Genomic DNA, 25,609 nt, shown 5'->3' with positions numbered 1-25,609 from the left:
CATATATCTGGGGGAAGGTCATCAAATTGTTTAGTACTGTATTTAAGTCTGTGTCCAAATAATTTCTCTAACAGAAAACAAAAACGTACAACTTCTATTACCATAATGATATTAGTTGAAGCATTACAACAAAAATATTTGGATTGAAATATTTCTATAGATGAATACATTCCTTCATACCTTTTTCATTTCATTTTCTAAATTTTCCTCCTCTTGACCTTCAGACAGCCTTCTCCTTAAATCAGCTATTTCCCTCTCTGCGGATTCTCGATACTGTGCCCACTGTGTCCGCTCCTGCTCCAGCCTAAGGTGGAACTGATGTTCATAGTCACGAACTGTTTCTACAAAACATCACCAAATATTTCTAAGCGTTCTGGAAAAAATGTCCTGGCACACTAAAATTTTAAAAGTAGTTATATAAAGAATTTAAGCCTAGTATCTGGAAATCTTTTAATTCACTAAAAACAAAAGCACTAAACTAACATTTCTAGTTCTTACTACACGTAGAAATTTTGCTAAGGATCTTAAATCATCTCTAATCTTCACAATAAATCTGTGCCACATATTATTTTACAGATGAGGAAAGCTTAGGAGAGGTTAAATACTCTGGCCAATATTTCATAACCAGAAAGAAACAGAGCTAGAATTCAAACCTAAGGCCAACTCTAAACCCTATGTTCTTAGATACAACACTATGACTCCTAAGACAAATATAACGTGTCACCCCAATACAACTATATGCCTGAAAGGGTGAGAAAAGGGATATATTTTCAGAATGTTTTTACTATAACCCAAGATTCTAACTTGAGACAAATTCTATAAAGTCTTTATAAAATGACTTTATCTTTAATACAATCTTAAAACGTGATAAACACTGCTGGTTGTCCATTAATTTCCATTCTTTCTTCTTTCTTACTAACAAAACCCCAATTTTGTTTAGGAAGTCAACGGCCCAATTTTAAAACTAGAGTTTCTAGATGCCTTGGTAGTTATGTGTAATCAGAAACCTCTATAAAGTGTGTGTGAGGGAGTGGGGCGGGGGGAAATATGCTGGAGATATCTAGAAAGTTTTTGCTTTACTCAGGCGGACTGGAGGAAGAGCAGTCATTTTTTTCAGCCACAAGGCAAAATGAAGTTGAAAACCACATGCTAAGGGTGAAGGAAAAGAAAAGCTGAAGGAGCCTAGGACAGTGATGACATCAGGAACCACTGTACCCAGCCCTACGTTACCTACCTCTGGATTTCTCATGTGAAAAAAACGAATTCTTATTTGGGTAAGCTGTTATGGTCAGGAATGTAACATGAGGCTTAGAGTAATCCCTAGGTGATGGCCACAAACTCAGAAAACAGTGCTTGTCTTACCTGCCTTCTCACAGAGTACTAAGGCAAAAGTGACACATAACTGCGAAGACGGGAAAAAGTGTCATCACTATTTCACATTTATATTATTAACAAAACTAATTCTGGAAACCCAAAGATTCAGGGGGCAGCTTATTTCATTATCATTTTTTCAGAAATGCAGGAATTAATAAGCACTAGTCCTAAAAGTTGATAGAGACTAAACTGCTACTCTTCCTTTGGACCAAGGGTCACCAGCTGGTAGCTCATAAAGCCTATTCTAACCTACAGGCCACTCTACCTCATAGACTGAGTGAAGATTTCACATAAAAATCCAAATTTTTCTTTACAATGTAAAATTATGGCAACACTGGCCTGGATGGGCAATAATTAGCTGGAACTAATATGTGTAAATAGTAACTTCACTCTTTGCATGGGAGGTCTCTCCAGTTCTGCACACTTCCTGTGCCCACACACAGCTTCATTCATTGACATTACTGGCCTGCCTCTCCTATAAGAAAATCCATTATGAAGCCCTGCTTTAAACCTTATAATGAACTATAGTTTTCATTTAATGCAGTATCTCTGTAACACTCTCATCATAATTCTCCATTATTAAATTTGTTAAAGATACAGATGATATACCCATTGGCTTCCCTTTTATTTTGAATATGACAGTACATCTTGAAGATGGTAATACATAAAGCCACAAATGAAACATAAATGAAACTCAGGATATATTTTAAGACCTTCTGAAAATGTTCTCAATCATCAGAATCAGTTATCTTAGAAAATCATAAAATAGATCTGTTTTTATCTTTACCTTTCATAACAGCCTGAAGTGAAGCAACTTCTTCTCTCCACTGTCTTTTCACTTCATCTATAGCTTCTTGCTTGGTATTCTCAGACACCGTGGCAATGGCCTTGATATTTTCCATCTCTGCTTGGGCTTCCCACAGCTGTGTCCGAAGATGTCCCAAATCATCTTGTGCAGCTTGTAGAACTGCATTTTGCCTCTTCAGATCCTCTAGGAAAAAAAGTAAAAGACTTTCCATTAATGAAAAGTTTACCTTTATCAGGCTGACATTCTAATGAAAAAATTAAGCATTACATTTTTATATGTTAACTTAGAAAATCATTTTAATAAAGGTAAGATTTAACGTATGCTGGGTATCACGAATCAATTATTAACTATCTAACCAAAGAGTGATTAAGGCCACATAGTTTTAGAACTAAATTCAGGCTCTTTCACCCACTGGCTAACTTATTTAACCTCTCTGGCCTCAGTTTCCACATCTACAAAATTAGAATAAAAATACCCACCTCAGAAAGTTGTTTTAATGATAAAACAAGTTATTGAAACACAATTCAAGAAATGGTTAATAAAAGAAGAAAGAAAGCCAGAGTACATGGCAGATAACTAGGTCTAGGCTTTTTTAAAGTTGGGATTAATTTCTCGGCACCCCTTTACCATCTCTTAAATATTAAATTGATCTGATGTGCCTACTACATGATTTAAGCCTAAGTAGGATATCTGTTCGGCCAAATTGACTTCCAAAAAAGATGAACCTACCAACAGTATATAGGGGTGTGTCTGTTTTCTCACACCCTTACCAACAGTCACTATTTTCCATTTTTTTAAGTCCTTGCCAACATCATGGGTAGAAAATGGTGAGTTTTAAAATCTATATTTCCCTATTAATAGAGAGGTTGAGTATCTTTTCATACATTTATTAGCAACCAGTATTTCCTCTTTGGTGATATCTTTTACCTGTGATTTCCAATGAATTGTTTTTCTTCTAATTTGGGAGAATATTTTATACATACTGGATATTAATACTATTTTATCTTACAAAACTGTTCCCAGTCTGCTGCTGTTTGTCTCAACTTCCTTGGTTTTTTTTGCGGTACGCGGGCCTCTCACTGTTGTGGCCTCTCCCGCTGCGGAGCACAGGCTCCGGACACACAGGCTCAGCGGCCATGGCTCACGGGCCTAGCCGCTCCACAGAATGTGGGATCTTCCCGGACCGGGGCACGAACCTGTGTCCCCTGCATCGGCAGGCGGACTCTTGACCACTGTGCCACCAGGGAAGCCCTCAACTTCCTTTTTAAAAAATATTTATGCAGAAGAACTGTTCATCTTTGCAAAGTCATCAATTTCCTTTACGGAGCACAATAACTACCTCGACCAGTCATGAAAACAATTTAAGTTCTAATGCTACTACTAACAGCTGTGTAACTTTAATGGCATCACAAGGCCGTCAAGCCAGAATAATGGCAACACTTTTCTGTATAAACTTCTAAGTACTTGAAAAACGTCAAAGAGATAGTATCAATGAAAGAACTTTTAAAAGTTGTAAAGATATTCATCATTATCAAACAATCACAGGAATTAACAATTTGGTAGTTCAAATAACAGGAAAAAACCTAGTCATACTAATTTTAAGTGAAGTCATTTAAGAAATCTTTACTCTCTCAACGTCAGTTTCACATCATTTTGTCCCCACTATTAAAATATTCTGAAACACTAGCCAGACAGTTATAAGCATTAGTTGCAGAAAGTAACTATCTAAAGTATCCTGAAGGCAAGATGGCTATCTAATAAATAGTGGTAGGTGTGTGACTGGGAATGACCCAGAAACTGAGTGAAGACATAAACACGTGAAACCACAAAAGTGTGTGTGTTTATCAACTCTATATTCTAAGTGCTATTTCATAAAATGTGAAATAAAAGACAAAGCATTATTTCTGGAATACTTTATTAATTTCTGAGAAATTAATACAATTCTGTCAAGGCTCAAGTTTATATACTTAACACCACCTCATGCTAATTATCCCTGCTACTTTTGACTTCTTGGAAATCACCCAGAGCTATTCACTACCACATTGTCACCATGAAAAGAAAAACTGCAAATAAATAATAAACCTAAATACTAATTTTGGCATGCTTCCTCACAGTTAAAAGCAGTATAGAGATCCTGGAGGAAGAGTGGATCAAATTTTATTCCTGACTCACTTTATAAATATTTACATAAGACATAATACACATTATTTATTATACATGATATATAGTATATATGTTAAATATATGTATATGTGTATATTTAAACCAGGAAACAAACAGAACTTAAAAAAAATTTTGTAACAAAGCATTTCAAACATGGTAGCCAATAGTACAAATTATTATTAAAGAACAATTTTTTTGTTTTTGCATATGTAATTATGAAGATTTACAAACTCAAAAGTTGAGAGCATTATATTACAACAATCTTCCACATACCTATCACCAATTATAATGATTTTGCCATTTACTTCAACTATTCTTTTTTAAAAGTAAGTCCCAGAAACTGTATTACAGTATCTAATGCACTACATATTCATCTCTGAAAACATGGATATTTTCTTACATATACACAGTGCCACTGTCACACCTAACTAATAATTGTTTGATATAATCTAATACTCAATCTTAGTGAAATTTCCCCAATTGCCACTAAAATGTCTTCTTGAAGATTTGTTTGAATTAGGATCCAAACAAGACACTTCATTTGGTGATACTCATACTTTATAAAATATTTCACAGAAACAAATATAAAGAATTCTGTAATGGACACCTATTACCTATCACCTGGCTTAATAATTTTTAACATTATTGCTACATCAGCTTCAATTTCTTTTTAACCTTAAGAAATGAAACATTACAAATACACTACTTTCTTCAGAGTAACAACTATCAGGAATTTGGAGTTATCATTACCATGCATATTTCACACCTTTATGTTACAGGTTTTTAAACCTTAAGGCTCTCGTAGCATAGTATTCTTCTGCAATTACCTCACATCCATCAGTTTTTGAGACTGCTAATACATGCAACTACCTCATTCGTTAACTGCAATACCAGAGTACCAATAGATCAGCTATTATAGTTCAGGGGCATTCACGTGTGAGCTAGGAATCTACTTTTTCTATACAGATGTTCCCCTTGTTCTAAACTCTTGCCCCAGTCTTCCCATGTTTATAATGTCATCTATGTCATATATCAAATTTCTACATATATGTGGATCTGATTATGAAACCTCTATGCTATAAATATGGTCTATTTGTCTATTCAATTCATGCCAATACTATATTGTCTAGACTAGTATAGCATTATTTATAATATTTAGCATAATCTTGTGTATGTTTAAAATTTTCCATAGTAAATAATTTTAAAAGCCCATGATAGTTTTGAATAAAGTGGGGGGACTTGGCCTCCCAGATATCAAAAATTATTATAAGCCTCATGCACCAATCACTCAGATCCAGCAACCATACCCCCGCAGGCAATCTTGTCCCATCCACCAGTTTGCATTCTACAACTTATTGCTTTGAGATAAGTCCCAGACATTTTTTTAAATTAATAAACCTTACTTTTTAGAGCAATGTTGGGTTCACAGCAAAACTGAGCAGAAAGTACAGAGTTCCCATAAACTCCCTGCCTCCCCACGCACAACCTCCTCTACTGCTGACATCCCCCACCACAGCAGTACCTCTGTCACCATCTCTGAACTTACAGTGACACATCCTTATTAGTCGCAGTCCACAGTTTACATCAGGATAACGTATAATGATGTGTGTCCACCAATCTTATGCAGAGAAGTTTCACTGCCCTAAAAATCCTCTCTGCTTTGCTTAGTCATTCCTCCTATCCTCCTAACCCCTGGCAACCACTTAGCTTTTTCACTGTCTCGATAGTTTTGCCTTTTCCAGAAAGTCATAGTTAGAATCACACAGATTCTTTTCAGATTGGCTTCTTTCACTTCATAATACACATCTGTTTCCTCTATGACTTTTCATGACTTGAGAGCTCATTTCCTTTTCACACTGAATAATATTCCACTGTACCACAGTTCACCTGCTCATCTACTGAAGGACATCTTGGTTGCTTCCAAGTTTTGGCAATTATGAATAAAGTTGCTATAAACATCCATGTGCAGGTTTTTGCATGGACATACATTTTCAATTCATTCAGGTAAATACCAAGGATCAAAATTGCTGAATCATATGCTAAGAGTATATTTACTTTTGTAAGAAACTGCCAAACTGCCTTCCAAAGTGGCTGTACCATTTTGCATTCCCACCAGCAATGAATGAAAGTACCTGTTGCTCCACATCATCAGCAGCTTTTGGTGTTTTAGATTTGAGCCATTTTAATAGGTGTGTAGTGATTGCTCATTGTTTTAACGTATTCACAGACTGGTGCAACCATCACCACAATCAACTTTGGAACATTTTAATCACCCCAGAAAGAAATCCAATACTTTTTATCACCCCCCAACCCTCTAACCTGGCAGTCTTAGGCAACCACTAATCTACTTTCTATCCCTATCACCTATTCTGGACATTTCATATAAATGGAATCATACATACTTTGTGACTGGCTTTTGTCACTTACCATAGTTCTTTCAAGGTTCATCTATGTTGTACTATCAGTATGTCATTCCCTTTTATGGAGGAATAACAAAAACAATTTGTTTATTCATGTATCAGTTGACGTATATTTGGTTGTTCGTCACTTTTTTGACTACTATGAATGCTGCTGCTATGAAAATTCACATAGAAATTTATGTATGGACATGTTTTCTTTTCTCTTGTATATACTTAGAAGTGGAACTGCTGGGTCAAATGGTAACTCTATGATTAACCATTTGAGGAACTGAAAGGCTGTTTTATAAAGTTACTAGACCATTTAACATTCCTGTCAGCAATGTATGAGGGTTTTGATTTTCCACATCTTTGCCAACTCTTGTTATTAACCGACTTGGATATAGCCATCTTAATGGGTGTGAAGTGGCATCTCATTGTAATTTTGTGCTTCCCTGGTAGATAATGACATTGAGCATCTTAACATGTGCTTACTGACCATTTATGTATCTTCTCTGGATAAATGTCTATCCAGAACTGTTCACCATTTTTAATTGGGCTGTCTTTTATTATTGAATTGTAAGAGTTCTTTATATAAGCTAGATAAAAGTCCCTTATCTGATAAAATATTTGCAAACTTTTCTCCCATTTGGTGGATTGTCTTTTCACTTTTTGGATAGTGTACTTGGGAGCACAAAATTTTTTAATTTTTCACAAAGTCCAACTTATCTAATTTTTCATTGTTTGTTTCTGCTTGTAGTATCATATCTAAGAAATCACTGCTGAATCCAAAGTCACAAAGATTTACCCCTACATTTTCTCCTAAGAGTTTTATAGCTTACTTTTTAAACCTAGGTCCTTGACACTTTTGTAGATGCCAGGGATCCAATGTCCTTCTATAGCATGTAGACATGCAGATGTCTCAATACACTTCATTTAAAAGACGATTCCTGCCCCGCTAAATTGTTTTGGCACCTTGCAGGAAATCAATTTTTCGTATATATTTCTGGATTCACAATTCTATTACACTGAATTACTCCTATCCTTATATCAGAACCACACACTATCTTGATTACCGTTGCTTTGTAGTAAGTTTTGTGATTCCTCCAACTTTGTTTTCCAAGAATATTTGGCTGTTCTGGATCCCTAGCATTTTCACACAAATTTTAGGGTCAAACTGTCAACTTCTACAAAGAAAGCAACTGAGATACTGAAAGACACTGCATTACATCTGTATATCAGGGGAGTATTGCTAATGCTAAATCTTTTGATGTATGAACATGGGATGTCTTTCCAGTTATTTAGACCTCTAAGTTTTTTTTCACCAATGTTTTTGAACTTCCCAGAGTGTAAGTGTACAATAAGTACACTTGTTAAATTTCTTTATTATTCTTTTTTTTTTTTTTTGGCCACACCACACAGCATGTGGGATCTTCCCGGACCAGGGATTGAACCTGTGCCCCCTGCAGTGGTGCAGTGGAAGCGTGGACTCTTAACCACTGGACTGCCAGGGAAGTTCTATTATTCATTTTTGATGCTATTGTAACTGAAATTGTTTCCTTAATTTCATTTTCAGGTTACTCGTTGCAAGTGTATGGAAATACAACTGGTTTTTGTATATTCATCTTGTATCCTGCAACCCTGCTGAATTCATATATTACTCCAAATGTTTTTTTAGTGGATTCCCTATGATTTTTATATAAAAGAGGTTATCTAAGAATAGAAATAGTTTTACTTCTCCCTTCCAATCTGGATTCCTTTTTATTCCCCCACCCGCCCCGTTTCCTTTTGGCCTAATTGCTCTGGATGAATAGAAGTGGTGAAAGTGGACATCACTGTCTTGTTCCAATCTTACGGAGAAAGCATTCAGTCTTTAACCATTAAGTGTGATAACGTTAGCTTCGGGCTTTTTGTAGATGCCCTTTATCAGGTTGAAGTTTCCTTCTGTTCCTAGTTCGGTTAGTGTTTTTATCATAAAAGGGTGTTGAATTTTGTCAAATGCGTTTTCTGTGTCTTTAGAGACGATCGTTAAGTTTTTGTTTTTCATCCTATTAATGTGGTGCATTACATTAACTGATTTTTCAGGTATTGAACCAACCTTGCATTGTTAGGATAAATCCAATTTAGTCATGGTATATCATTCTTCTTATGTGTTGCTGACTTTCTTGCAAGTATTTTGCTGAGGATTTTTGCATCTATATCCATAAGGAATATTGGTCTGTAATTTTTTGGTTTTGTTTTTTGCTTGTGATGTCCATGTTGTTTTGATATAGGGTAATAATACTAGCTTCATAAAATGAGTATGGAAGTGCATCCTCCTGTCTACTTTTTAGAAGAGTTTGAGAAGAATTAGTGTTAATTCTTTGAACATATGGTAAAATTCACTACTTAAGCCATCTGAACCTAGGCTTTTCTTTTCATATTTTGTGGGTAGTTTTTTAATTACAAATTCAATCTCTTTATTTGCTATGGGTCTAATTCAGATCTTCTACTTCTTTAGTCAGTTTTGGTATTTGTATCTTTCTAGGAATTTGTCCACTTCCTCATTCACAGTATTCCCTTACACTTCTTTTTAATTTCTGTAAGGTCAGTAGTAATGGCCCTGTATTCATTTCTTGGTCAATCTAGCTAAAGATTTGTCAATTTGTTGGTCTTTCCAAAGAAAGCACTATCAGTTTCACTGATTTTCATCACTGATTTTTCTATTCTGTGCTTCACTGATTTTTTACTTTAATCTTATTAATTCCTTCTTTCTACTTGCTGTAGGTTTCATTAACACTTTTTCCAGTGTCTTAAGGTAAAAGATTAGTGATTTGAAATATTTCATTTTTGATACAGGCATTTATAGTTATATATGTCTAAGAACTGATGTAGCTGCATCACATAAGGACTGGAATGGTATGTCTACAATTCCATTTATCTCAAAGCATTTTCTAATTTTCTTTGTGATTTCTCTTCCAGCTACTGACTACTCAGGAGTGTATTACCTAATTTCCACATATTTGTGAGTTTCCCAAATTTCATTCCATTGTGGTCAGAGAACAAACATTGTATTACCACTCCTTTTACACTCAAATCTTCTACTTCCTTGTTGATCTTCTCCGTGGAATACTGAAAAATACAACTCTTATTGTCAAACTGTGTATTTCTCCCTTCATTTCTGTCAGTTTGCTTCCTCTATTGTGGGACTCTGTAGTTAGATGTGTATGTAACTATTTTGTCTTCCTGATGGATCGGTCCTTTGTCACTATAAAATGTCATTCTTTACTACCATTTTTGGTTTAAAATCTATTTTCCCTGATATTAGTATGGTCTTTCCAGCTTTCTTATTGTTGCTGTAGGCAAAATACATTTTTTTCAGACTTTCACTTTCACTCTATTTGTATCTTTGAATCTAAAATGTATCAACTAGACAGCATATAGTTGGATCTTGTTTTATTAACCACTCTGAAACTCTCTGCCTTTTGTTTGGATTCTTTAATCCATTCACATTTAATATTATTAATATCACAATATTGTTGGATTTAAGTTTGCAACTTTTGTTTACTGTATCTTATGTCCTTTTGCTCCTGTTCTTCTTTCATTGCTTTCTTTTGACTTAAGTGAATAATTTCTAATGTAACATATTAATTCCTTTCAAAATTGTTTCATTATATTTTCTTGTGTTATTTCTTTAGTGGTTGCTCTAGGGCTTACCATGTACATCTATTTTTTTTAATATTTATTTATTTATTTAGGCTGCACCGGGTCTTAGTTGCAGCACATGGGATCTTCATTGTGGCATGCAAGATCTTTTTAGTTGCAGCATGTGGACCTCTTAGTGGCAGCATGCAAACTCTCAGCTGCAGCAGGCATGCGGGATCTAGTTCCCCGACCAGGGATCGAACCCGGGCCCACTGCATTGGAAGCACAGAGTCTTACCCACTGGACCACCAGGTAAGTCTTATTACCATATACATCTTAATAGAATCTACTTCAGATTTGTATAACCCTAATACCCATGAAACATAGAAATGTTACTCCTCTATAGCTCTCTTCCCTTTCTCCATGTCTATGCTATTATTGCTATATACACTGCCACCTACATATGTTATACACCCAATGATACACTGTTATACTTATTGCTTCATATAATTGTCTTTAAAAATCTGAGAAAAGAAAGGAGACCAAGTATATATTTATACCATCTGTTATATCGCCCTTCTTATATACCATTTCTGGCTTTCTCCACTTGATGTTGTGGGTTGGAATTACTATCTGGTGTCATTTCCTTAGTCCAATATAGCTTTCCTCCCATCCAACTCCTTTGTGCTGATATTGGCAAATATACTAAATTTCCATTTGCTATGGGCTCAATAAAGCAAATATAAATATATGTGTATATGTATTTTATGTGTATATATATACATATAAAAAATACACAATTACCTTTACTGGGGACTCTGTTTTTCTCATGTGAATTCAAATTACTGTCTATAATTACTTGCTTTCAACTGAAGAACTTCCTTTAGTATTTTTTATAAGGCAGTCTGCTAAGAAAAAAATTCTCTCCGTTTTTTGGGGTTTTTTTGTTGTTGTTTTTTTGTGGTATGCAGGCCTCTCACTGTTGTGGCCTCTCCTGTTGCAGAGCACAGGCTCCGGACGCGCAGGCTCAGCGGCCATGGCTCACGGGCCTAGCCACTCTGCGGTATGTGGGATCTTCCCAGACAGGGGCACGAATCCATGTCCCCTGCATCGGCAGGCAGACTCTCAACCACTGCGCCACCAGGGAAGCCGTTATTTTTTTTTATTATTAATCTGAGAATATCTTTATTTCATCTTCATGTTAGAAAGATGCTTTTGCTATATATAGGCTTCTTGGTTAACAGTTTTTTTTTCCCCCCTTTGAGCATTAAATGTAATCCCACTGCCTTGCTTCCATTGTTTCTAATGAGAAGTCGGCTGTTAATCTTATGATGTGTCTCTGTGTGGATCTCTTTGCACACCTCTATACTACTTGGAGTTCAATGAGCTTCTTAGATGTGCAGTTTACTGCTTTTCATCAAATTTGGAAATTTTTCATCCATTTCCTCTTCAATTATTTTTTCTTTTCCTCTCTTTTCTCTTTCTAGCACTCCCATTATGTGTTTACTGACATATTTAATGATGTCCCACATTTCTACAATGCTCTTCATTTTTCTCTTTTCTTTCTGTACTTCAGACTGGATAATCTTAACTGACCTATCTTTAAGTTAATAAATTCTTTCTTCTGCCAGTTCAATCTACTGTTGAGCTTCTATAGTGAATTTTTCATTTTAGTTATTATAATTTTCAACCCCAGAATTTCCATTGGGTTCTTTGTTACAATTTCTCCTTATTGATATTCTCTATTTGATGAAACACTGTCACACTTTACTTCTTTAAGCATAGTTTTCTTCAGCTCTTTAAACGTACTTATGACTTCCTTGAAGTCTCTGTCTGTTAAATCTGACATCTGGTCACCCTCATACGCACTGCATGTTTTTTTTCCTTTGTACGGGCCACAGTTTCTCCTAATTTTTTTTTGTTTGAAAACATTTTTGGTAATACACTGCAATAACTCTGGTACTGGTTCAGCCCTACTCCCTTACCAGCTTGTTACTGTCGTCTGCTGTTTGTTTGTTTAGTGGTTGACTGGATTTTAGTAAAGTCTATTTCTTCTCTCCCACTTCCTCCAACTCCTGCAGTGTGAAACCTCTGATGTTGCTCCTCAGAAGGTACAGATTTGGACATGTGCAGTCACTCTGGGATGACAACAGTTTTCGCAGGGCTCCCTTCTGAGTATCTCTTTCCCTAATCCACATCCGTCAAACTCTATACTCACCTGCTGGTGCTCTTCTGAGTGATATATCTGCTTTAGGAACAGGGCACTGAGTGGCGGGAGATGAAGTGGTAGCCTCTGATGTCCTTGGCTTGCTTCTCCCAGCATCGAACTTCCACCCAACAAACAAGTTAGAGCAAAGGCTATCAGGGCCCCAATATTCTCAGTATGTAGCACCCAAGTTAGAGCCTGCATCCTAAGGAATAGGGGCCAGAGGGAAGAAAGGAGTTCCAGATCTCTTGGCCACACTCAACTGATACTTATCCTCTACAACAAGTGGCTGGGGTAGGGGGAGTTCTATGGTCCTCAACTGTGAACTCAGGAGAGAGGGAAACCTGTGTTCCCAGCATCACCTGCCTGGAGTGCAGTTTCCATCACACCAGGCTGGGAGAGAAGAAGGAAGAAGTGGTTCATGGATCAAATGTCCCAGACTCTGTTTTTACCAAGATTTAACAGATTTTCTGGGAAAAATGTTTCATTTGCTATATGCCTTAGGACTACTTCTAGAGACTTTAAATGGTTGTTCTTTAAAATAATTTTCCCAAGTTTTGCTGGGCAGTGGGTCTGTGGAGCTCCTCATATTACCATTCTAGAAATGGACCTCTCAAACTTATCATTTACCCATAAATATTTCAGTATGTAACCTTAAAAGATAAAGGCCATTTTTTAAAGTACACGTAACATAAAATTTACCATTTTCATCATTTTTAAGTGTACAGTTCAGTGGTGTTAAGTTATTCACCTTGTTGTGCAACCAATCTCCAAAACTTGTCATCTTACAAAACTAAAACTATACCCACTAAACAGCAACTCCCTATTTCCCTGCCTCCTCTAAGCCCCTGGCAACCACATTCTACTTTCTTTCTCTAAGTTTAATTTTTCTAGGCACCTCATATAAGTGAAATCATACTGTCTTTTTCTGACTGCCTTATTTCACTTTATAAGGACCATTTTCACACCTGAAAAAAATTAACAATACCTGAATATCATCAAACCAGTGTTGAAATTTCCACTTGTCTAATGTTTTTAAAACAGTTCAGCTCTTTGAATCAGAATCCAAAAATGTCCATATACTACAGCTAGTTGATATATATCTTAAGTCTCTATTAATCTATAGGTTTCTCCCTCCATCTCTTTTCTCCTTGTACTTTATTTGTTGAGGAAACTAGGTTGTCTCGTAGAACTTCGCACAGTCTGGATTTGCTAACTGCATACCTATAACATAGATGAACTTGTTCCTTTTTTCTTTGCATTTCCTATAAATTGGCAGTTACCTATAGTGGGTCACCATCTTCTTGAGCCTGTTCTTCCTTGTAAATCTGAAGACAGTCTGGAAGATCCCAAAGGGAATAAACTAGATTTTCACTGGAATTGCTCTGAACTTATAGACTGAAGTGAAAGTTAGCATCTTTACAACACTAAGTCTTTCCACCTATGAACATGGTATCTCATTCCATTTATTCAGGCTTTCTTTTATGTCCTTTAACTCTGTTTTATAACTTTCCTCTATAAAAGTTTTGCACACCTTTGTTTAGACTTATTCCCAAGTGACTAAGGATTATGATTCTTTTTCTTTTTTTTATTTACTTCAGGGTTGCTTTTTCTTCTTTTACTTCTCTAGTTGTTACTGATATGGAGAAACATTATTGATTCTTCTATATTGATCTTCATACCAACAATGCTGATAACTCTCTTTAGTTCTAATAGTGTGGATTCTCTTGGTTCCTCTATTTTGTTAATCATATGGACTCCACAGAGACAAAATTATCATTAACTTCCCAAATTTTATAACTAATTTCTTTCTATTTTATTGCATTGGCTAGGAGGACCTACAGTATTAAAATGAATTAAAGTACTGACAATAGGCCTTCTTATCTTGTTTTATCATGAAGTATAATATATTCTATTAGTTTCTAATAGAAACAGAGAGGCCCCCTCAATTCCTCATTTGCTAGGAACTAGTATGAACTCGTATTACTGAAGTGTATTAACTTTTATTGAATGTGCTTTCTGGTTTTTCTCATTTGTTAATGCAGTGAGTTACATCAATAAATGTTGCAATGTTAAACTATCCTTGTGCTCCTAGTATGCATGGTCACGGTATATACTATGTTTTAATACTCCGCTGAAATCAATTTTTTAAAAACAATTTTTTAACTGCACCACGTGGCATGTGGGATCTTAGTTCCCTGACCAGGGATCGAACCCACACCCCCTGCACTGAAAGCACAGTGTCCTAACCACTGGACCACCAGGGAAGTCCCTGAAGTCAATTTTATTTAGGATTTTAAAGTCTATGGTCATAAACAAGACTGGTTTATTGGTACACTAGTATTACTGCTTCCGTTGTACTAATCCCACAAAACGAAGTGGATAGCTCTCTAGTTTTTTCTTGTTACTAACACAGTATATAAAAGATAGGAACAAATTTTCCTTGAAGATTTTTTAAAATTTGCCTATAAAACTTATGCCTGTGACATCCTTTTGTGAGTAAGAATTCTGTTTATTGATTCCGTTTCTCTTATGGTTATGGTTTATTCAGTTTCTATTTGAGGTAATTCTGGTAACTCGTATTTCCTAGAAAATTATTCATCTAAATTTACAATTTTTTTTTGGCATAGACATACATGCACAGTACTCCTATGTTTTCACATCTCTATTGTACCAGTAATTGTGTCTTTTTATTAGTTTTTTTAACCAAAAGATGTGGGGTTTTTTTTAAGTTAAGTATAGTTGATTTACAATATTGTGTTAGTCTCAGGTATACAGCAAATTGATTCAGTTACATATTTTTTAATATTATTTTCCATTATAGGTTATTATAAGATATTGAATACAGTTTCCTGTTTTATATAGTAATTTCTTATTGTTTATCTTCTTATGTATAGTAGTTTGTTATCTGTTAATCCCATATGCCTAATGTATCCCTCCCCATCTCCCTTTCCCCTTTGGTAACCTTAAGTGTGTTTTCTATGTCTGTGACTCTGTTTCTGTTTTGTATACAGATTCGTTTGTATTATTTTTTAGATTCTACATATAAGTGGTATCATATATTTGTCTTTCTCTAACCTACTTCACTTAGTATGATATTCTCTAGGTCCATCTATGTTGCTGCAAATGGCAATAGTTCATTCTTTTTTATGGCTGAATAGTATTCCATTGTGCGCGCGCGTGTGTGTGTGTGTATCTCTATATATCACATCTTCTCAAACCAATCATCAGTTAATGGGCACTTGGGTTGTTTCCATGTCTTGGCTATTATAAATAGGGTTATCATATTAAGTGAAGTAAGTCAGATACATAAAAACAAACACTATGTGGTATTTGTAACACTATAAATCAACTATACTTAAATTTTTTTTAATTTTTAAAAATATAGTGCTGCTATGAACACTTGTATCTTTTCAAATTAGTTTTCATCCAAAACATGTGCTTTTGATTTTATTGAGCTTAACTCTTAACTTTGCTTTCTATTTCATTGATTTCTATTATTATTTTATTTCTTCTATTTCCTTTGGGTTCACTATTTTTTCTAGCTTCTGGAGTTAAACATTTAGATCATTTAGTTTCAATTTCTCATGGTTTTTTTTGTTTTGTCTTGTTTTTGTTTTTGTTTGTTTTGCAGTATACGGGCCTCTCTCTGTTTTGGCCTCTCCCATTGTGGAGCACAGGCTCCGGACGCGCGGGCTCAGCGGCCATGGCTCACGGGCCCAACCGTTCCACGGCATGTGGGATCTTCCCAGACCGGGGCACGAACCCATGTCCCCTGCATCAGCAGGCGGACTCTCAACCACTGCGCCACCAGGGAAGCCTCTCTCATGTCTTTTAATAAATTAATTTTAATAAATGTTTTTAAAGTTATAAGCTTATTTTCAAAGTATTGTTTTAGCTGCATCCCACAAGTATATTCATTGTATTCTAAATATTTTGCAATCTTCATTATGACTTCCTCTTGAACTCATGAGCAACAGGAATGCATTCTTGGTTTCCAAACTTTAAAAAACATTTACATTGTTGCTTAAAATCTTTCTAACTGCACTAGGTAACAAAACATGGTAAGTAGCTTGACTTTTAAAATATGTTGAGTATTCCTTTGAGATATACACAGTATTTTAAGTGCTCCTTATGAATATAAAAGGATGTATATTTTCAGTTTCTTGGGTACATCATTCCTAGGAGATCAAACTTTTTAAAATTCTGTTGCTCAAAGTTGTTATATCTACCTACTGCTTGATCTAGCAATTGATATAATGTTGAACATCTCATACGTGTGCAGTTATCAACTTCTTGTAATTCTATCGCCTTTTGTTTCTTTATGACATGCCATGGCTATTTTGTTAGGTACAGACAAGTTCATGATTATTACATTCTCTTTGTAGACTGTTTCATTCATTGTGAAATACCCTTCTATGTCCCCGCAATGCTGTTGGCCATAAGTTCCAATTTTGTTATTATTGCCTCATTTGTTTTATTTTCTTCTTTTAAAAAATTAAAATGAACTCAGAAGTTTTTTGGTTTTGTTTTTTATAGTCAGATTTATTAGTTTCTATGGTTGGTACTGTTTCTTATATCCTATATGTTCCCTCTATGTTTACTTTTCTTGTAAATGTTATCTTTACTAGTTCTTCTGGTGATTTATGTGGGCGATAAATGCTCTCAGTTTTTGTATGCCTGAAATATCTTATTTGCTCTCCCTCTTAAATAATTTAGCTGTACATAAAATTTTAGGTTGACAACTGCTTTTTCTCTGCACTCTGAAGATCTTATTTCATTGTCTCCAGGCATCTATTCTGCTTATGTGGTATCTCCTGTCAGCATAATTATTACTTCCCTCTGGTAGCTTTCAATATTTTCTTTTCATTCTTGAGGTTCCACGGTTTAAGATGCGTCAAAGTATGAATTTACTATTATTTACCCTACCTGGTACTCAGTATTTATGTTGAGGACTCACTACTGTTTCTTAATGCTTGAAAAAATCTCAGTTATTATCTCCTCAAATATTCTCTACTACTCCCTCCATTATCTTCTCCTGGAATTCTTTTTGATGTGTGTTGGAGACTCAACTCATCCTCTGTGTCAATTGCTCTTTGATATTTCTCTGTCTCACTGGGAGGGAGAACTCCTCAACACCATTTTCTAATTTTTAAAATCTGTGTCTACCATTTAAACCATCTACTTACCTTATTTCAATTTATTTATTGTTTCCAAGATTTCTAATGGTTTTCAATTTTTTAAATATACTCTAGTTTTATTTCCATATCTAAGTACCAACTTAAGGCATCTGAACCATAAATATCTTCCTAAACCTAGCTTTTAACTATTGTTCTGGTTAGTTAGCATCAGAGCTTTATATATGTTATAACCATGTACAAAATCCTTTTGAACACCACTAGAAAATTCCACTGTCTTCTGGTGACTAACATGAGCTCTATTTCTACTATTCTCCTTCAAATTGAGAACTCTATGGCCTTTTGTTTGCTCCCTCGTGTAACAGGCTCTTACTCATTGCCCAAGATTGAGGATTTCCAAAACACAAACACTGTTGCAGTGCCAAGCTTTGTACTGAAATTGGTTAAAGCAGAAAGCTAAATCAAAAACATTTTTTTGAAAGCTAAATCCCTTTTTCAAGTTCAACAGAAAACCAACAAAACTTTCAGAAATAGTTATAACATTCCCAGTTGAAGAAGCTGGGAAAAGAATGGGTACTAAGGCAGGAACAGACAGTAAGAGGAGTCAAGAGGTAATAATCCCTTTTATTAGCACTGCTCATTACTATTTGCACTTATATTTCAGCCACTCTCCAAATAAATGAAAGCACAGCTATTACAACGCCAAAGCAAAAGTTATTCTTATTGGGAAAAACACCAGTGTTTGGACTTCTGGGGTTACTGTGACCTGGTTTGCTGAAAGATAAAACAAAGACTACTGAACACATCAAAACCATGGCTTATACTGTTATCACCTGTGACAATCACAGAAGACTAGATATATACTTCATGCAATAATATAAGCTGCTGCTTTAGAGGACATCTTTCAATTTGTTTTTTATTATGATATAGGCAATCAGCCAAGCCATAAACTAAATCAACATTTACCTTTTACACACTGTGCAATTTCTTTAGAAATGACACCAAAAACTCTTAAAAAGGATCACAGTATTCCCTTTGAAATTTTGTAATAAGTTACCTCACCTGTTCTTTATGGCCAGTTTAAGTTCATTGAGAACTTCAGATAGTAAAGATACAATAGTACACATACATATTATTTATTGGGTCTAGATGCAGTCAAAGCAATTTAACATAGCAGGCATGTTTTTGAACAAACCCATATTACAAGCTGCTTAGAGATATAAAACTGCAATTGATAATGTATTTCAGAAATGAGAGGTTCTTAGTCATTTTCATTTCTTCAGAATTTTACAGAAAAGTCAATTTTATAATTTAAAAAAAGAAGATAAGCAAACAAAGGAAACCTTAGCATCTTTATTTGGGGACAGAGAAAAACAGAAAGCAAAATGAACAAACTTTGGACAAGATAAACTTGAATTTATTGGATAAGCAAAGACTGAAAGAAAAAAAGTGTAGAGAGGATGATCAAGCGTCAGAATTATTGGTTGTGAGAAGTAAAGAGAAAAGAGAATGCCACTAGCTAGTATCACAGTGAGTTTGAATTGGTCATCAGAGGAAATACTGCCACGGCCTCATACATACACACTAAAATGTATTACACTCACCCTGACAAGAACATACCATTGCACAGAGTTTAAAGTAGTATTTCATCAATTCAAGGTTAAAACAAAATTTAAAAGGAAGATGTTAAAAAATTCACATGAACATACTGAAGAACTGGACAGAACTCATTTCTCAGGACAACAACATATATTCAAATAACAATGATAGTGTGCAAAATGTATTATCTACCCCAGTAGATAATACATATCTTTCTTGAAGATGAAAACCATATTTCATTCATCCCAACCTCCACAGTGCCTTGCAGACTGCCACCATGCCTAGACAGGAACACCAGCTTTCCCATCTCCTTATCATCCTATGGAGGAACAAAATTAATAGGGAACAGCCAGCCTTCCTGCAACCCACGAGAAAACAGAATCCCATCCCACACTACAGTCAGTAAACCTTTCCAAGCCACGGGCTGAATTCTGTGAGGCCTAGGAATCTTCCATCTTATTGAACAGTGGCTTTCAAACTGCTTTTACCATAATTCACAGCAAAAAATATATTTTATCACACAACTCTATACATACGTGTGTATATGTAACTGAAACAAAAAATTTTGTTCAATTATACTTACTTAACCTTACCAAGTAAATAACGTGCTGTTACTTTCCACTGCATTTCTTTTTAAAACTTGCTGGTCACAACGCACTCAATTTTGCTATCCATCAATGAGTTACAACATATAGTCTGAATAACACCACTTCAGGACAGTGGTCTTCAAAGTGGGGTACACCCGAGGGGGTACGTAAAGACTTTCCAAGGGATTCATAGGCACATGTTGTTTTAAAGGAATCAAACTATAGGTCCTCAACTTCCATAAATAATCTTTCCTAAAACAGAGAGCTATTTATGTGTAGATTCTCTTTGGCCACCTTCCTTTTCTTAACACCCTTCTCCCTACTTAACAAATGAAAGGCTTTCACCCATCCTGAGTTTTACTATGGTTCACTACCTTACTGTGTAAAAACTTCTCTGTGATATCAAACCAGAGGAACAATTTAAAATATCAATGTCAGTAACAAAAAAGTGAATGACTGGGCTTCCCTGGTGCCTCAGTGGTTAAGAATCCGCCTGCCAATGCAGGGGACACAGGTTCAAGCCCTGGTCCGGGAAGATCCCACATGCCGCAGAGCAACTAAGCCTGTGTCACAACTACTGAGCCTGCGCTCTAGAGCCCGCGAGCCACAACTACTGAGCCCACATGCCACAATTACTGAGGCCCACGCGCCTAGACCCCATGCTCCACAACAAGAGAAGCCACCGCAATGAGAAGCCTGCACACCGCAATGAAGAGTAGCCCGCGCTCGCCGCAACTAGAGAAAGCGCGCGTGCAGCAACTAAGACCCAACACAGCCAGAAATAAATGAATAAATAAACTTATTTTTAAAAAGTGAATGACTAATAACTGGGTAATGAATCTTTTGGCAGGTCATGTGGGTTGCAAAGTCTATTTCAACAAAACTGAAAGAAGATCTATTTGAGTTGTCAACCTATAGAATAAAAATATTTTTGAAGCTAGAGCACTATGTGATTTAACACGTAATTCAGAAAGAGTTAAAAGAATAACAGTCACTATTTAAAAAAAAAACCCACTTCTATTTCCATCTACTTATTTATGAGATCAAGGGCTTAACTTATATCTTTTTTTTTTTTGGCCACACTGTGCGGCTTGTGGGATCTCAGTTCCCTGACCAGGGATTGAACCTGGGCCGTAGCAGTGAAAGCCCAGAATCCTAACCACTAGGCCACCAGGGAACTCCCAACTTATATCCATTAAAAAAAAAAAACTGAAACATACCTTTTTCTAGACATTAATAATATTCACCAGAGGTTAATGACTTAATTGGGAGGGAGAAGCAATATATCTCATAAGACCTGCATTTCCAATAATTTTTACAACTTAACAATTACTTTTTAAGTGTGTACAATATTTATGTAATCAATTGTCTACTTAAACTGTAATGATATCTCAATACAAAAGAAATTTACATGCATATTTTTATTGCAGAGACGTCTGACCAATTTTTTTTAATGGCTTCCAAGCACAAAATATTATTTTAGGCCAGTGGTTCTCAAAGTGTGGCCGCTGAACCAACAATATCAGCATCACCTGGTAACTTTCTAGAAATGCAAATTCTAGGATCCCACAGACCTAGTGAATCAGAAACTCTGGGGGTGCGGCCCAGCAATCTTTGTTTTAACAAACCCTATAGGTAAAATTCTGATGCACACTCAGGTCTGTGTGCTAAAAAACACTTTTTAGAATAAAATTCTGAGGGAGACATTAAAAAAAAAAAAAAACACCTAACACAAGGAGGAGAAAAATGTAAAATTCCTGAAGAATTTATTCACGTATTTTTTATTAAATGGATGGTGACGGATATTAAATCACTATGATTGATTCCATGTTTAAAAGCATGAAGTTTTAATTTAAATTGTCAGTGTTAACAATACGATAGAATTTACATCCTTTGAATTTTTTATGTTTAAAATTAAAAAATTTTTAAGGTGTGAGGGATGTTTATAATCATTTTACAGAGTATATAAACTTAAAAGTTGAAGGATCACTGGTCGAGAGTAGTGGTCCTCAAACTGTGGCCCTTGGACTGACCATACTGCAGTCGCCTACAAGTTTATTAGAAATGCAAATTCTCAGGCTCCAGCCCAACATACCATGTTCCAACAAGTTCTCCAGGTGATTTTCATCCACTTTAAAGTTTGAGAGCTGCTGGTCTATACTAGAGCAGTGGTTCCCAAAATCTGGTGTGCATCTGAATTACCTGGTGAGCGTCTTAGAACACTGACTGCTAGACCCTAATCCCAGAGTGTCTAGCTCAATAAGTCTGGGGTAGGAGCCAACATTTTGCATTTCTAACAAGTTTCCCAGGAGATAATAATGCTGATGCTGCTATTCCACAATCACACTTTGAGAATCACTCACTGGTCTAGAGGGCTGTGGAAATCATATCTATACTTTCCTATGTCAATACCCAAAACGTAAACCCTTTCCCTCATCCTTCAGAGTAGATCTCCCTCGTGATATGATCTCATACATTGGCCTTATACACTTTGCTTTTTTTTAAACAACTCACTATTACTTAATCTGTTTTCCTCAGTAGAGTTCAACTCCTATGAGTAAAAAAGCCACATGAATCTTGCCCCTTCTGTATACCCAGCACTTAGGCACAATGCCCACCTCATAGTAGGTATTAAACATATTAACTGATAATTAACATTGTTGAATAAATTACATGAAATGTCAGTTTTACTATAACACAGCTAAGGCTATTATTAGAATGCCAACAGTCCTGATTTGCCCGGGGCTATCTCCCAAGTGCTAAGGGGACTGAAAGTCCTGTGTCCCAGGACTATCTAGCCTACCATCTTAAATATCATCAAGGGCAAAAGACAAAGGACTATCTGAATAATGCATTATTCAACTTGTTTTTCAATTTCATTATTAACCCTAGCCTCTAAATAGGCTTCTATTATACTATGCAAGTAGAAATAAAATCAAGATTTATTCAATGATAAAATTAACATTGTACTACCAAGAAACTTGACATTTTAAGGCAGTTTTAGTATGGGGGTTAGGGGAAGACTTATAAACTTACCCTCTTTAGCCAAATACAACTCTTTAAATTTTGCTCTCTTTTGATTAAATTCTTGCTCAAGCTGCTGCTTTGCACGTAAAAATTCTGCATTAATTTTTTCCAATTCTGCTACCCGTTGCTGAAGAGAAACTGGAAAGAAAAATACTAGTTAACAAGTAATAACTTTTATTCATAAATTAAGTTACAAGAATAAATTAGTATTGTGGCTACACATTTCTATAATGAAACAAGTGGTCAACCTTCTTCCAAAGATCTAATATATTCTAGGAAATTCTAATTTTTCAAAAAAGACACTTCTCCTAGACTTAATACACACATTGTGAATGAATCATGTAAAGTGAAACAGCACATATATGGAGAATCGCATAAGGCAAATTTCCCAAAAGAAAGCTTCTAAATTCCTTTGTATAACTGACAGAATGTCAATCCACTTACGAATTGTTAAATTTTGGATTATTTGGGCTATTTACCTCACAAATGAACCCACTACCAATCTTGCTAGCTTCTGTCTCTCTCAAGTGTTATGAGCAAAATCTAAAGGGCACCCTGATTAGGACAGCCATACCAGCCTGAACTACTCTCCCAATTTCAAGATGATTCATTACCATTATACTGAAATCATAATCAAGAAACCTTTCATATAGAAAGGATACAGAATCGTACATTCTGTATGAACTCTCAATGACTGGGAGATTATCTGGTTTTTAGATTAACTTGATTGTGGTATGGCAGGGATTGGGACACATTTTTACTTTAGGGGCTCTATAATTTGGCCACAGCTAATTATATAAACACCTATTCCGACCAAACCCAGAGGGTCTTTTGGTTCAAGCAAGGAGAGGGAATTCAGGAGTCCAAACCCCTGACCTCCTCCTTTTCCCCAACAGCAACCTAGCCACAAAGCTATGACCCTAATCACTCCAGGGGATACTTATCAGTACTAACACCTCTGCCTGATTACCTAGGTCAGCAGAGGTCTCAGTTCCCTACAACGAACCACCCCCAGATAATCATGATTTACTACAATTTTAACCATGATCTGAGATTATCTCTGAAGGTCTTCCCCCACAACCTATTACTCAATTTAACTGAGATTATAATTTTGTAACACACAGAAAAAAGACTGGAAAAAATGCACCAATGATTTGTCTATGAGAAATAGAATTATGGCTCATTAATTTCTTCCATGTGCTTTGCAAAGTTCTCTACAACTCCTTTGATAATAAACAATTAACTAAAACCACTATTTGCTCATTCCCATGACATCTTCAGACTAGCTTCACTACAGATCTAACAGCATCGATGCAATCCATGGCAAAAAAAGGAAATGACAGCTGCTTTGAGTTCCATGTCATTAAAGATAAGGAGTCATTTTGAGGAGCAAACATCTAGGATCTTTAGGTCAAAGCAAAGAATGACATCTGGTCATCTGAACATGTGCTAACCTTCAGAGAAAGACAAGGATGGAGAATCCACTGGAAGGAGGACCGTGCAGTTATTTCATATTTACCATTTGAAATCATGAAGGAAATGGGTTCTCTGTGCTATTTACCTGTCTTGGTATTTTTATTGTCCAATTCCAATTGTTAAATAAATTAAGCAAATTTTCCACTTAACATTTTAAAGTTACTGGTACCTACTGATTAATACATGGGTTAAGGAAGGGCACTGGAAAATAAAGAAGAAAAAGCAGGATCCCTCTGTTCTTACTTTTCCCTAACAACTACATTCCCACCCACTACTACCTTCTACTAAAACACACTCACATACACACACACACAAAATGTCCATACCTTTCAACATTATATTTATATTTAGGAGCGAAGGCTAATGAATCAATAAAAACTAAAATGCAGCCTTTAAAATTACAGCCAATAAAGATTAAGCGTGTTTCCACTACTCCCAACGCTGTCCTGGCTCTGACCCACAGTTCAGGCGCCATCCACACCCACAGGTCTGGCTGCCTCTCTCACGATTCAGAACAAATTTCAACTCCAGGAGTCATGATCCCATTGAGGATACACCAAGTAACTCCCTTATTTGTTTTCTTAATAAAAAAACTTAAAATCTCCCCCCCAAATTTTTTTTAAATCCAGCTCAAGTACTTCTAACATACTGCAATTCTACAACACAAAGGCCAAAACAACTGCTTTTTACAAGAATGCCTCTACTGCTATATGTAGAAAAATCAATTCACCTTGCATGAGACAGAAAGTTTACAAACAGGCATATCCTATATCATAATGCATGAGCAACCAACCACAAATCAAACTGAAAACAGATCTCATCACACAAAATACTTTATTATTTTTCTAACATGGTGACGAGCAGTTCACAATAACTAGCTAATAGTTCATGTAAAAAACCACTTAGCCTGGCATATAGAAAAAAAAGGACGTTAGCTGTAAACTAGTGAGATTTACTGATATTAAATGAATAAGGAGAGACTTCCACGGTGGTCCAGAGGTTAAGACTCCACTCTCCCAATGCAGGGGGCCAGGATTCGATCCCTGGTCAGGGAACTAGATCCCACGTGCCACAGCTAAAGATCCCGTGTGCCACAATTAAGACCTGGTGCAGCCAAATAAATAAATATATATATTTTTTAATGAATAAGGGAAAACAGCAGAGTGATCAACTGGCTTTGACAAAAGACCAAAAGTCACTTCCAGCCTCAT

The 25,609-nt window shown here is 35.8% G+C and overlaps 1 protein-coding gene across 2 annotated transcripts in view; it reads right to left on the bottom strand.

The window, feature by feature from the left end:
* The window catches only part of RABEP1 (rabaptin, RAB GTPase binding effector protein 1), a 104,028-nt gene that overhangs the window by 45,404 nt on the left and 33,015 nt on the right, over nt 1-25,609 (bottom strand). For both annotated transcript variants that reach the window (XR_014298392.1, XM_082680155.1), the window contains exons 2-4: nt 22,932-23,060; nt 2,162-2,365; nt 181-341 (exon numbers count right to left, since the gene is read on the bottom strand). Coding sequence is in view for 1 of the 2 variants with exons in the window: in XM_082680155.1 (XP_082536281.1) it covers nt 181-341; nt 2,162-2,365; nt 22,932-23,060 (494 nt within the window). In the remaining variant the exon portion in view is untranslated. The remainder of the gene's footprint in view (nt 1-180; nt 342-2,161; nt 2,366-22,931; nt 23,061-25,609) is intronic.

The sequence above is a fragment of the Grampus griseus genome (genome assembly GCF_964374135.1).
Source record: "Grampus griseus genome assembly, chromosome: 20".
NCBI classification, from domain to species: domain Eukaryota; kingdom Metazoa; phylum Chordata; class Mammalia; order Artiodactyla; family Delphinidae; genus Grampus; species Grampus griseus.
Note: the sequence above shows the minus strand (reverse complement) of the source record. Positions and strands in the feature narration are given on the sequence as shown.